At 29.6% G+C, this 14,871-nt stretch overlaps 2 protein-coding genes across 2 annotated transcripts; both read left to right on the top strand.

Moving 5' to 3' along the window:
* The first annotated feature begins 13 nt into the window (after nt 1-13).
* LOC112596803 (piwi-like protein Siwi) lies at nt 14-11,286 on the top strand. The gene is given in 17 exon segments (XM_025342607.1): nt 14-539; nt 760-1,836; nt 1,839-2,399; nt 7,493-7,704; nt 7,935-8,120; nt 8,195-8,365; nt 8,438-8,593; nt 8,664-8,809; nt 8,875-8,983; nt 9,050-9,339; nt 9,394-9,548; nt 9,622-9,746; nt 9,808-9,976; nt 10,457-10,578; nt 10,641-10,798; nt 10,955-11,102; nt 11,170-11,286. Coding segments are annotated over 17 exon segments (4,305 nt in total). The 5' UTR covers nt 14-136.
* A 923-nt stretch (nt 11,287-12,209) lies between these two features.
* On the top strand, nt 12,210-13,763 carry LOC112596831 (ATP-dependent DNA helicase PIF1-like). Its single transcript, XM_025342652.1, has one exon. The coding sequence runs from the start codon at nt 12,210-12,212 to the stop codon at nt 13,761-13,763; it is 1,554 nt and encodes a 517-aa protein (XP_025198437.1).
* Nucleotides 13,764-14,871: the final 1,108 nt, after the last annotated feature.

The following is a 14,871-nucleotide window of genomic DNA, read 5'->3' as shown; positions in this document are numbered from 1 at the left end:
AAAGAGCCAACAGTTCTTCAGTACGTTTTTAACCGTTGTACACGTATACGCTCCGTCTCTAAAAATTTTAGTGAGTTTAAAATTTTTACAAGTGTTTAAACATTTTATTATTTTTCTTTTCGTTTTCATTTTAAATATGTTTAAATGCGAGCAGTGCCCGTCGGTTTTCACACTTAAAGGTAATTTGACAGCTCACCAAAAAAAACATGACGGAGTTCGTTTTCCATGTACTGTTTGTGCGTCAACATTCACTCTCAAAACCAACTTGAACAAACACATGAAAAATATGCATGGTATTGTACCAGCTCATCGTCAACCCTATGCGCAGCTCAACCAACCGGTTGCATCGATCGATGTTCAACCAGTACGACAGAGTGTCATAAAGTTCGCGCCACGCATTGCTCCACAGGGAGGCATACAGATTGGCCCTCAAATTTTCGTCCCCGATATCCCGGCTGGTGGCTCGAACATGGTATCCGAGGACGAGATTTGCATGGCAGCTATGGACGAATTTGAAAAAGTTCAAGACGATAATACAGGTTAGTTTTATTTTTAATATTATAGATGGGGTATAATTTTCAAAGATTCGTATAAATCAGAAATTTTATTTATATGCTGGAGGGTTGCACCGGTTGTCAGACCGTTTGGTAGACTTAATTTTAAACGATACATAACATTTTTATACTATTATAAAAAAAAAAAAAAAAAAATTAGTTTCTCTTTAGATTTATTAGGGGTTTTTTTAATTTTATTTTTAAGACACTTATACAACTACGGGCGTAAACGGTAAACGAGTTTCCACCGCCAACACTACTTCGGGTGCTAGAGCGAAAAAGACGCGGATGAGTCTCGTGCAGTCACCAGGCTTCGTCGAAATTTCGTCGTCGGGTGGTAGGAAAATTGTATGGTACTATGCTCGAAATATCAATAAAAATGAAAAATATACGGACTTTCTCAACTCACACGAAGCAGCTCTGTGCAAATTATTGGAAACGCGTGTCCAGGAGGGCCCTATCAAATTTAATTTGAAACTTGAAGGGACTTATAGCCGACCTAACGTTGAAAACTCGTCAGAGAATAGGGCGTTCAAGACCTCAGCAGTAGAAGTTTTTTTGGAAACCGATGTCAAACAGGTCGTGGAGGCGTCATATATAAAGTTGTTGGGTGAAGAAGAGGTATACCGGGGTAGAGGTAGCGGTTTCAGACTGGACACTATCGATGGGTTATTGTTGGCTATATATAAATATACACCTATGAGTGCCTCGTCGTATATCGAGTTACCTAAATCTATTGAGGGGAGACGTGCTACCATCAACCCCAAAAACAATGACCAACAGTGTTTTAAGTGGGCCATTCTCGCGAGACATGTGACAGGACTTGCCCCGGGGCGTGTCGGGGGAAATTATAGACAGCAAGAGGGGAGGTATAATTTTGATGGTATCACCTTCCCGACACCTATGGCGGATATAAAGATTTTTGAGAAGAATAACCGGGGTGTCTCTGTAAACGTGTATGGTCTCAGTCTTAAAACCAAAAATCAAAAATTTCCAAAATACGAGGTGTTTCCGTTACGCGTTGTTGACGATGAGAAACCAAAACATTTTGATCTGTTGTTCATCAGTAACCCTAGCGGGGCACATTATGTATATATATCGAATTTCTCGAGGCTCGTATCCCCGCAGAAGAATAGACATAACGGTCAACAATTTTTTTGTAAACGGTGTTTTATCAGTTTTGATAAACAAAGCTTAAAATATAAACTGAACGGAGAGGCGGCCCTAGAAAAACATAAGTTAATTTGCGGTTCACATAAACCCATCTTACCTGAGATGTCTAAAGCGGGGAATGTACAAAGTTTGAGGCCTGGAGGAGCACACAGAGACACCCCATTGTAATATACGCGGACTTCGAGGCCTTGCTAGTCAAGGTTGACGAGAAGAAAGGTGTAAACACGGCAATTGTACAGAGACATGAGGCTATGAGTTATGGGTTCGTAGTTAAGGCGAGTGATGATGTCCCACTCGAGCTATTAATCGAGCACGGTATAACTACAGACCCGGTAATATACAGAGGCAGCGAGGATCGACCGGACGTGGCTTCTCATTTTGTCGAGGAAATAGTTGAAATTAGTAGAAAGATAGAGACCTTTTTAAAGACGAATACCCCCATAATTATGAGTGATGAGCAAGAAAAAACACATCAAGAGTGTACAACATGTAATTTATGTAAGTGCAATATAGTGGGGGTTGATAAAGTTAGAGATCATGATCATTTATCGGGCAAATTTAGGCAAACTCTATGTTCTAAGTGTAATTTAGCATTACAGCAACCTAAATTTGTACCGGTATTTTTCCATAATCTGTCAAACTACGACTCACACTATATAATTTCTCAACTGGGTTTCGACACAAACTCGATTACCGTTATACCGAACAGTGAGGAGAAATATATATCTTTCTCTAAATATATAAGTAGTAAGTTCGCTGTTCGGTTTATCGATACGTTCCGGTTTATGGCGACAAGCTTGGAGAAATTAGCCGCGAACATGATTACACCATTATTCGAAAATTTCCGTGAGACAGCAAAACATTTTGCCATGGAAAAATTGCCACTTGTAACTCGTAAGGGGGTATACCCTTACGAGTATACAGATAGTTGGGGTAAATTGAATATCGATAGAATACCGCGGAAGAGGGACTTTTATAGCACGTTGACGGAGTCAGGGATAACGGAGTACGATTATGAACATGCGAAGGAGGTATATTATCAACTTTCTAGATGTGTTTAGATGTATTAAAATTTTTTTTTTTTTTTTTTGTATATTCCAGGTATGGACTCAGTTTGAATGTAAGACACTGGGGGATTACAGTGATCTTTATTTGAAAGTCGACGTGTTGTTATTGACTGATGTATTTGAAAACTTTAGAGATTTGTGTATGAAGACATATAATCTAGACGCGGCTCATTATTTTACTGCCCCAGGTTTAAGTTTTGATGCCTGTCTAAAGTATACTGAGAAGAAGTTGGAGCTGTTGACCGATTACGATATGTTATTAATGTTTGAGAAAGGTTAGTACATCATTAATATTTTATATTGTATATATCATTCATATTTTTACATTATAGGTATTCGTGGTGGATTGGTTCAGGCGAGTATGAGGTATGCTAAGGCAAATAACAAAAAGGTACCGAGGTACGACAAGTCAAAGTCGAAATCGTGGTTAGTGTATCAGGATTGTAAGTATATTTTATTTATATATATATATATATATATATATTTTAAACCTTATAACTAAACCCTAGGTAACAATTTGTATGGATGGGCCATGTCGCAGTACATGCCCTATGGTGGTTTTAAATGGGTTAAGCCAGAGTTGGAAGGTTTGAATGATTTAACTCCAACCTCGGATATAGGTAGAGTCTATGAGGTTGACATTTCATACCCGTGTAAACTTCACGACAGGCATAATGACTTACCATTCTTACCCGAAAACAGTATACCTAAAGGATCCAAGGTACGAAAACTCATGGCGACTTTCGAGGATAAAAAAAAAGCGGGCAGTGGGTACCGCTCTGCTGTACATTAGCGGATGGGGTGAACCTCGAACTAGGGTAGATTAAATTTGAATGCAATGATAGGTATATCATTGTATACGAAAAACGATTCTGAACGGAGATGATTTGTCAGTCTAGGATATATTATATTTAAATATTGTCATACATTCTATTTTGAGACAAATATTTTATTTTTTAATTAGGACGCATTTGCAAAAGCCATGGTTAATCAATTAATTATTAATTTTTATGAATTATACCTACAAAATAGTTTGTAAATATTCATGGTTTTGACGAATTGTTGTCAATATTTGAACTTCAAATGCTAATAAAAAAATTGTGCCTATGTATTCTTAAAATTTTTTAATCACTTTAAGAATTACTTATAAGGAACATTGTATTAAATGTTTAAGTATTTTGATTGGGCCAAAAAAAAATGTTATCGACACTTCAAAAAAAAATTTTCAGAAAAATTGAAAATTTCAGTTGTCTATAAATAACTCAAAAAAAGTCAAAATATTTTTAAAATTAAATCATAAAAAGAAAATGCAAATCTAAATAACTGGTAAAATTTTCAAGTATCAACGACTTATACTTTTTGAATATTAACAAATATTTAAAATCGTTTGAGGATAAATCGTTATCGTTACGCTATTTCGTAAAAATTTAAAATTCAAACGCACTTAAAATTTTTCCTATAATTATGCTTCATGTTTTTACAATAGCTACTTGAAAGAAAACTTAGGGAAAACATAGTGTAATATTTTTAATCCTTAGTTATAAACACAAAAAATTTTATGATTTTTCAACTTCAAAATTACTTGCAAATTTTCGCGTTTTCGATAGATTTCGTAAATATTTGAACTATAAACGTTTATAAAAAAAAATTGTGATTAACGATCTTTAATTTTTTTTAGTTACAATAAGAACAACTCATAAGGAACCTTGTATTAAATTTTTAAAATTTTTTGGTCGCCCAACATTTTTTTTATCAAAACTTCAAAAAAAAATTCTCATAAAAATTGATATTTTCAGTGGTCTATAAATAACTCAAAAAGAGTCAAAATTTATTGAAAATTAAACTGTATATAGATAACACTAAAATAAACATTTGGTGATAATTTCAAGTATTTACAGTGATTAGTTTTTGAATTAAAACCATATAAAAAAATCGATTTGATCGAAAACTGGTTTTGAATAAAAATCCCCGTTTTTCCGTCATTTTTTTTTTTTGTTTTTCTCGATGTTTTTGAAAACTGTTAAAAAATGTTTACTTTTTACCTCTATAATGCACCAAGGTTATTCACTTTGCCATCGGAAACCACCCCCGAAGTTTGAAATTGAAGCATTATTTCGACTACCTATGCTGTACACAGACAAAAAAAAAAAAAACACACATCATTATAAAATCAATACATTCATCACTCCGTTCAGAATCTAAAATCCTAATAGTACCTACTATAAGTTTTATTTCAATCTCGTTGGCTGTGAATTAAAAATATTATTTTATTATACATAGAACAAAATTTAAAATTTAAATACAAAGCTAGGCATAAGATGGTATTATAAATTAAATATCACAGTTCACCATCAAAGACTTTGATCAGCACTATACCGTCAAACACAAATATAAATTAATTATATTATAATTTAATATATATTTATTGACATGAAATTAAAACATTTTACCTTAAATAAATTGCTGGTTTAAAGCATTAAATAATAAATTGTACATATTTCTTAGCAACCACTTACATACATGTTTATTGAACTTGATGATTTTTTATACTAATTGTTTATATTATTCACCAAAAGTTCTTACTAAAGCTGTTTTTTTATAAGGTAATACAATTCTCTTACTCTTTTTTTTTTGTTTTTGCTTTATGATATGTCAAACGTTAGTTAATTCAAATGATTAGTAAATAATAGATTTTTCTATTAAATCTTTCATAATTTTTCATAATTTTATTTTTATCAAAATATTATATTATGTTACATTTTTTATTGAATTGTTTTCTTTTAAATCGAAATTAATGTTATAAATATTTCTTTTTAAATGCTACCAACACTTTTGATTAAAAAAAAAAAAAATTAATCATTCTCATAGTCTTTAAAATAACAATTTTTCCAAAAAAATACTCTAAATTTAAATACATAAATAACCGGCGCGAACTATATATAAATGCACTGATTAAGATCTATTAAGTTTTGAATAGTGTTACATCAGTATTTCAACTGTTACATATTAGTGATGATATATTTTTTTATTTGCTTTTAATTTTTATCATATTCATGCAATGAAAGTTATAATTTTCAAATTTATTTTATTAGAATCATTAAAAATGGATAACGTATCTCGAGGTAGAAGTAGAATGAACTATGCACGTCAACAAAACATTCAAGGAACAAAAATGCAAAAAATATTTTCAAAACCACCAAAATGTAAAAATAATAATTATAAAACAGATCTTAGTCATAACCAAAAGGCAAGAACAAAAATGTTTAACATTGCATGTTGTATACATTCATTAATCTACAATATTTTAATTTTAAGGTACAACAAATTACAGATTTGTGTGCAGGTAATATTATGTTTCAAGTTTGAATTAAGGTTATATAGTCTAAATAACATAGCTAACTTTTGTCTTATAAATTTATTTTCAAATTGTTAATTTTGATTAACATTAACTAAGTTATTATAGTTATATACGCCTATTAGGTGATATCATATAACAAATTTTATTAATTTAATTAGTTACATCAAAAACAAATTCATAAGTAATAAATAATACATTTTCTTAATAGATAATTTAGTAATAAACAATGAAGCCAAACACACAAATAAACCAAGCATGCAATTTGATACTATAAAACAAGGTAAAGTATAAGCTATTCTATAAAATATATTGATTTTTTTTTTCAGAAATCTACGAAATATAACCAATTATTCTTATTGTGACTCATATTTTTATTTAATTGTTTGTTTTTTGAATTTTTGCCAGAAATCTTTATAAATTATAACAATTTTAAATTAATAACAACAATTTATTTAGCATATATTTGCTTATTTGATGATTGTTGCATACCTATTTTTGATTATTTTGACAAATTTAATATTAATTGCATATTTAGGTGAAATTTATTCATAATATTTTTTTACTTTATATGTTAGAAAAAAATTGATGAGGCTGTACAATAATAAAACTAAAAAAAATTGAATAATAGGTAATTTTAGGTGACTACAAATCTATCTATTGTTTGTCGGTTAACTTATAAAAATGTTATGGTTTTTGCTCTGCGTTGAGTATCTAATTAATTTGATATATTTAATTTAAATAGTATATATAGGCCCCTAATAAATTAATGATTATTAAATAAATGGTTTACAAGAATACAATTTGTATTACATGTTTGTCATATTTATTCATAAAAGTTACTTTATTTTTACACAATAACTCAGTATTCAAATTAATATCAAGTAATTTAAATTATACTATGTAATGATATATAATAATAATAAACTATTTATAAAACTATTTTTATGTAATAAATGTAATGAATAAAATAACTACAATTACTTGCACTATTATAAACAGATCAGGTAAAATTAGTGGTGCCTTTATGCATGGTATTTGATAAAATAAAAAAAAACCATTAAAATAATAAAAATAGAAATAAAATTAATTATTTGAGTATTGTGATTATTACCGAAATATACACTAAAATTATTATAATTTTTATTAGGAACTCTAGACTAATTAATTAAATTGCTACCAAAATGTATAAATGTATTCCTATTCCTTCATTGGCTGTGTACAAATTAGGTAGTAGTATTTATTTACTTTTAATTTAAGATTATAATAGGAAAAATTTAAAACAATATATTTTGTAAATTGATAGAACTTATATTGTGAATAATATGTATTATATATTTCAGGAACTTCTGGACAACCAGTAAAACTATTAGCTAATTATTTTCCCATTAAAACTTATACGAATTGGTGTTTGTACCAATATCGAGTTGATTTCAATCCTGAAGAAGATAGAATCGGTATTAAAAGAGGGTTATTAGCTCAGCATCGAGAACGTTTAGGCGGATATTTATTTGATGGAACGATGTTATTTTCTGGAAAGCGATTTGATCCATCGGTAAGTTTTTCTATGAAGTGAATAATTTATCAAATGTATTTTAATAAAATGTTATCGTTTTGTTATGATTTACATTTATTTTTTCAATCAAAAACTGTTATGAGGAGGATTGCATAGTAATTGGTTGATTTAATAATAATCGCTAAATTATTATTTCATTAAATATTCAATGAATAGCTTTGCAACCTGGCATTAAGATGTTAAAAATGAATTTTAATATTTTGGTTTAGACTTTCGAACTTACATGTAAGCGTCTATCAGACGATAAAATTGTCATAATTACAATAAAATTCACAAATGTAATAGAAACTGGTGATTATGCTAATATTCAAGTTTTCAACTTGCTCTTGCGCAATTGTTTAAGACATCTCAAACTAACGATGATTGGAAGAAATTTTTATGATCCAAATGCAAAAGTAAATTTTTAATTATCTCATTACTTTATTTATTACTTGGCCTACCCTTATAAATTATAATACACTTCTTTTAGATTGATATTATTCAACATAAACTTCAACTTTGGCCGGGCTATGTTACAACCATTGGCCGGTTTGAAGAAAACATTTTATTATGCGTTGAAATATCTACAAAAGTCATGCGTCAAGAAACTGTATACGATTTTTTTAAAGAGTGTGCTGCTAATAAGGACGGTGATTGGATGGTGAATTATTTTAATTTCAGTAAAATTTACCATTGGTAAACAGTTAAATGATTAATATATTTTATTAATTAGATACGCTTTAAAAGTAATATTATTGGTACTACAGTGATGACCAAATACAACAACAAAACATACAAAATTGATGACATAGATGAAAATTCTGAACCTAATTCTACATTTAGTAAAAAGGATGGATCAAAAATTACTTTTGTGCAATATTACAAAGAAGTATTTAACTTATAACAGTAATACTCATTATGATAGATTTTTGATATCAATGTGTTAATAATTGTATTAGAAATGGAACATGACAATTCGTGGTGGAAGGCAACCAATGTTGGTTTCCAAAAATAAAAAGTCAATAAGAAAGTTTGGAGTTGAAGATACATTGGTTTATCTAATTCCAGAATTGTGCATTATGACTGGTATCACTGATGTTATGAGGTTGTCAGATTAAAAAAAAAATGTATTAATGTAATCTGAGTTAACTATCTTCTTTTAAATTATAGAAGAAATTTTAAGCTTATGCAAGATATAGCTATGTATACACGTACAAATCCTAAAGAACGCATAACAAGATTAACACATTTTGCAAATCGTCTTCTTTCTACACCTGAGGTAATTTGTTTTATTTTTTTTATATAGCTTGTTTATACTTGAATCAATATTTTTTTTTTTATTTAGTCTGTAACTGAACTGAAAAAGTGGAATCTTACATTAAGTAACAGGCTAATTGAAATTACTGGTCGTACATTACCACCAGAACCAATTCGAAGTCGAACTAAAGAATACAATGGTGGTGTAGAAGCTGATTGGACAAGGAATTTACGCACATTACCAATGTTCACCTCTGCAACTATAAAACATTGGGTTATTTTAGCACCTAAGGACAGTATTCTAAAAGTTGAAGCTTTTGCTCAAAGTCTTTCAATGGCTAGTAAAGGAATGGGATTTATACTGCCCAGGAGTGTTATGTAAATTTTTGTTATATTATTAATTTATTAAAAGCTAATTAATATAATTTTTAGATTTCCCATGGCTGATGGAAAATCAGATACATTTTTAAATATCTTGGAAAAAGTAATTAATGAGTCAAATCCATCATTAATTCTATGTGTTATCCCATCCCCACGTAGTGATATTTATAGTATGATTAAACGAAAATTATGTATTGATAGAGCAGGTAAATTTCTAATATATTAAATATTATTGATTTTACCAAATTAATTATATTTATCTTAAATATTCTTTTTCAGTGCCATCACAAGTAGTACTGTTAAAAAATGTACAAAAGAACAATATGTCTATAAATACAAAAATTGCAATTCAACTCAATTGTAAACTTGGAGGTGCCCCTTGGCTAGTTACTATTCCCAAAAAAGTAACTGTTTTTGTATTAAGTATACACATTCGATTGAAATTAATTTCACCTTTTGTTTTAGGGGATGATGATCGTTGGTTTTGATGTGACTCATGACATTCAACGAAAAAATATATCATTTGGAGCTTTAGTATCAACCATGAATGATGCTCATACAAGTTACTTCAGTTGTGTGGAAGCTCATGCAAGTGGTGAGGAACTTTCTGTTCATTTTGCAACTGGCATAAGTAGTAAGTTATTGTAGATTATATGAGTTAACTTATGTATACTGTGCTAAAAAATGACTTAATATTAAATTAAGTCAAGTTAATTCGATAACCATGGAAAAAAAAAACACTTTAATTTATAAATATTATTTCTAGTTGTTTTTTATGAATAGTATCAAATGTGTAATACAACTTATAACACTTCACCTATAAACTTTTTAGTGTGAGAATTACTTGCTAATCAACTACTCTGTAATAGTATAGGATGGAGTTAAATTATAATTATTATAAGTCTTTCTATTCAAAAATAATTTTAAGTGAATGTTAAAAACGACAAATAATTATATTTATTGAATTACAATACACAATTTTAACATAATATGGGTTTATCTTATAATTTGGTATCCTTTTAAAAATGTTGCCTCTTTATTATTATTTTATAATTGTAGGATAAAAATAATAAATGTGCATTTATTTATTTAATTTATTTTTATTGTGTCTCAGAGGCATTAGCCAAGTATCGGAGTAAAAATAAAGCATTACCTACTTCCATTATTGTATACAGAGATGGTGTCGGAGAAGGCCAAATATCATATGTACAAAAAACAGAAATCAAACTTCTGAAAGTAGAATTGATTAAATTATTTTTAATTTAATACTATGATTTATTTTTTAAATTTTTTATTAGACAACTTGTGAACAATTTTACGGTGAAAGTTCTGTCCCATTTACATTTGTCATTGTAACTAAACGTATCAATACAAGATTTTTTGCTGTCAATAATAAAGGCTCTGAAAATCCTCCACCTGGTACAATTATTGATACTGTTGTCACAGACCCAACCAAGTAAGCTATTATAACTTTATGTATTCATTATGAGATTAAATCAGAATATCTTTATTCCTATTTTATGAATAGTTAATAGTTAAAAATGTATTACTTTTTTACTTAAGTTATTTAATAAAAGAATATGGTATGGTGATTAAGTATTATAAATTTTAGGTATGATTTCTTCTTGGTTTCACAAAATGTAAGACAGAGTACTGTAACTCCTACACATTATCAGGTAATTGAAGACACACTTAAACTTTCTCCTGATAGATTACAAAGACTTACATTCAAGTTGACTCATATGTACTACAATTGGTCGGTTAGTCTACGTTTTTATAAACTATTTTCTTATTATCTCTATCCATACATTTTTTTTTTAATTTTAGGGTACTATACGAGTTCCTGCTCCATGTCAGTTGGCTCATAAGTTGGCATTACTTACTGGCCAAAGTCTCAAACGTTCTCCCAACATTGGATTGGACGAATTGTTATACTTTCTTTAATTTTGTTTAGTTTTTTTATTGTCATTCACACATTATTTTCCATATATAATTATCTTGGTTTTTTATAAAGAAATATTTAAATTGTATTTTATTAATCTTTCAAAGATTTTGTTATTTTACTCAATACTCATAATAATTATGATTTAACATCTTAATATATATAAATTTCATGTCACAATGTTTGTCCTCAATGGACTCCTAAACCACTTAACCGATTCTGATGAAATTTTTACACCGCGTGTAATTTGGTCCAACTTAAAAGACAGGATATAGGGTATGGACCTAACTCCTGTGAGTTAGAGATTTAGAGACAAAAACCGAGTTACACCGGTGGCACCCTCTAGCAGATAAAAATAAAATATAAATAATAATACAAAAATCGATAATAGCAGGGCTTGAAATCGATTAATATCGATAAAAATCGAAAAAAAAAATATTATTTATTGCATACAAAAGTTACGTTACCATGGCCACAATAATTTCAATTTATTTTATTTTATTTATTTATTTATTTATTTATTTATGTGCTATGATAACATGCCACCGAAAAAATCTAACTTCAACAACGCGAGCAGTAAAGGGTCACGACGCAAACGTGTTGAAAGAGCTCAGCAATTACCAGAACAAATCGAAACAAGAAATGCAGCTCAAAGAATTAGGACTGCAGAAAGTCGTGCACGAGAAACTCAAGAACAGCGTGACGAACGTCTGCAACAGAATATTACGAGAACAAGAGCGGCACGAGAACGAAACATAGCTACAGTACGAGAAAGAGATCGACAAATATTGCAACTATTTTGACGACATGTTATCCCTCGCAAGCACAAACTTTGTGGGAAAAATATAAAAATTGTATGACAGAAGACATCTTGCACCGAATTAGACACATAAATCAATGCCAAATTAGAGATTATACACCAGAGATGTACAATGAAGCATTGGTCTTGATCGAGGATTTATGTGTTCTTAATTCAAAATTACCACTTAATCATTATGGTATGCCATCACCTAATCGTCCAGCCACCGACTTAGTCAATACCGATTTACAACGAGAAAATCAATATGACCATGGAAGTTTAGCAACAATTATCATGAACAGTGAACCATTACTGACAGCAGAACAAAAAATTATTTATGAACGGATTATGCTGGCTGTTGCTGCTGAACAAGACGGTTTTTTTTTCTTGGATGCACCCGGTGGAACCGGTAAGACATTTTTAATATCGTTGATTCTTGCCAAAATACGGTCGCAACAAAAAATCGCATTAGCTGTAGCATCGTCAGGCATTGCGGCTACTTTACTGGATGGTGGGCGAACAGCACATTCAACATTCAAGCTGCCATTGGACGTTCATAATAAACCAGATGCAATGTGTAACATCAAAAAGAATAGTGGAATAGCTGCAGTGTTGCGGAAGAGTTCTATAATAATTTGGGATGAGTACACAAAGGCACACAAATATTCACTTGAAGCACTAAACAGAACTATGCAAGATTTAAACAGCAATAATAAACTTTACGGTGGTGCTATCTTACTTTTGTCTGGTGACTTCCGGCAGACCTTACCGGTTATACCTCGCTCTACTTTCGCGGATGAGATTAATGCATGTTTGAAACAATCATTCTTATGGCGAAGTGTCGAAACACTTCGAATGACTATAAATATGCGAGTACAATTGCAAAATGATCCATCAGCACAATTATTTTCCGAACAACTATTAGATATTGGGAACGGTAAAATAGAACTGCAACCAAATACGCAATACATTAAACTACCAGACAATTTTTGCACTGTTGTTCAGGATAAAAATGAAATGATTCAGAGTATTTTCCCGGATATACAGAATAATTATTTGAATCATGAATGGCTTAGTCAACGGGCGATTTTGGCACCCAAAAACGTTGACGTTGACGAAATTAACTTCCAGAAACAACAGTTGTTACCAGGCGATCTGATGTCATTTAAATCAATCGATACTGTTGTTGACGAAAATGAAAGTGTAAATTTTCCGATTGAATTTTTAAATTCATTAGATATCCCTGGAATGCCACCACATAATCTTCGATTAAAGATTGGTTCCCCTATTATTCTCCTCCGTAATTTGAAGCTAACTCAGTTATGTAACGGTACGCGTTTAGTCATCAAAAAGATTACCGGAAACATTCTTGAAACAACCATTTTGTCTGGGAAGTTTAAAGGAAAAGTGGTCCTGCTGCCACGTATTCCGATGATACCATCAGATTCTACCATACCCTTCAAAAGGCTACAGTTTCCAATTCGTTTAGCTTTCGCCATGTCTATAAATAAATCTCAAGGTCAAACAATGTCCATTTGTGGTTTAGATTTGGAAAATCCATGTTTTTCTCATGGGCAACTATATGTTGCGTGTTCACGTGTTGGGAAACCGTCGAATCTATTTGTGTTAGCTAAAGATAGGTTAACCAAAAGCATTGTGCACCAATTGGTGTTAAATTAAATTGAAAAATTAAAAGTATTTATAATTTAAAAAATTAGATATTAACGTTTAAAAGTTTAAGACTGTCTGCTTAATATCAAGTGTAAGAACATTTAGCCACAGCAACGCGTGGCCGGGCAGCTAGTTTCTTATAAAAATTCATCAGTTATTAATTTAAAGTTATAAATTATTGATTTAATAATAATAAATATTTTTTGATTGGTTATATTGTTTTAGTGTTATATTTTAATTGTTTGTTTTTAGAATTTAAAATGTTATTGATATCACTCGTACTTAAAATATTATAAAATTTATTTCTTCAAGATTTTACCTTACACCTTTTTACATATACCTGAATATAACAAAATAATTGATTTACTGCCAGTTATTTTTCTACAATATATATTTTAGATCAAAATTTCAAAGAAGAAATGTATGTGTATTTGTTAATCAACTATTGAACAAAAGTTGAATTTAATATGAAAATTAACAAATCCACCTCTGTTCGATTTTTAAACGATGAAAATTATGTAAGAGTTTAATACCACCTAAATTATTTTAATATAATACTTAATCAACAGAATGGCTGTTCTCGAAAAATATTTTCCAACTTTATTCACATTGCATATGTTTATTAATCTTTATTTATTTATGTAGATCTTAAACAGAACATTTTTTTTCTTTGTAAGCCTTGATAATTAAAATTGAAAATTTAATTATTTTTAACAATTACAAAATAATTTGAGCATAGTTTTATAATTTTAGATTTAAAAGAAATAAACAAAAGTTGTTTAAAAATAATTGATTGTATTTATATAACTATCCAATTACATTAAAATTTGAAAAAACTTGTCAGAAATTAATTTTTATACTATATTTTTTTTAATTCTAATAAGAATAACTCTGGTTGATCGTAATATTGTCAAGCTTTTAGGAAGGTTATAACAATAATTGTTATCAATATAAATATTATGATAACCATCCAAAAAAGTAAAAAAAATTGCGAATTGAAAAAAGCGAAACTAAATTATAGCGAAAATAATGCATCGAACTTTAGGAGAAACTCTCGGTTTTATAGTGTAAATAGTCAACAGGGAATAGGGAAAAACTATAAATAATAATATTATAA

The sequence above is a fragment of the Melanaphis sacchari genome, unplaced genomic scaffold (genome assembly GCF_002803265.2).
Source record: "Melanaphis sacchari strain LSU unplaced genomic scaffold, SCAv2.0 Contig34_pilon_pilon, whole genome shotgun sequence".
In the NCBI taxonomy this organism is placed as follows: domain Eukaryota; kingdom Metazoa; phylum Arthropoda; class Insecta; order Hemiptera; family Aphididae; genus Melanaphis; species Melanaphis sacchari.
The sequence above is the reverse complement of the archived record's forward strand: the minus strand, read 5'-3'. Positions and strand labels throughout refer to the sequence as shown.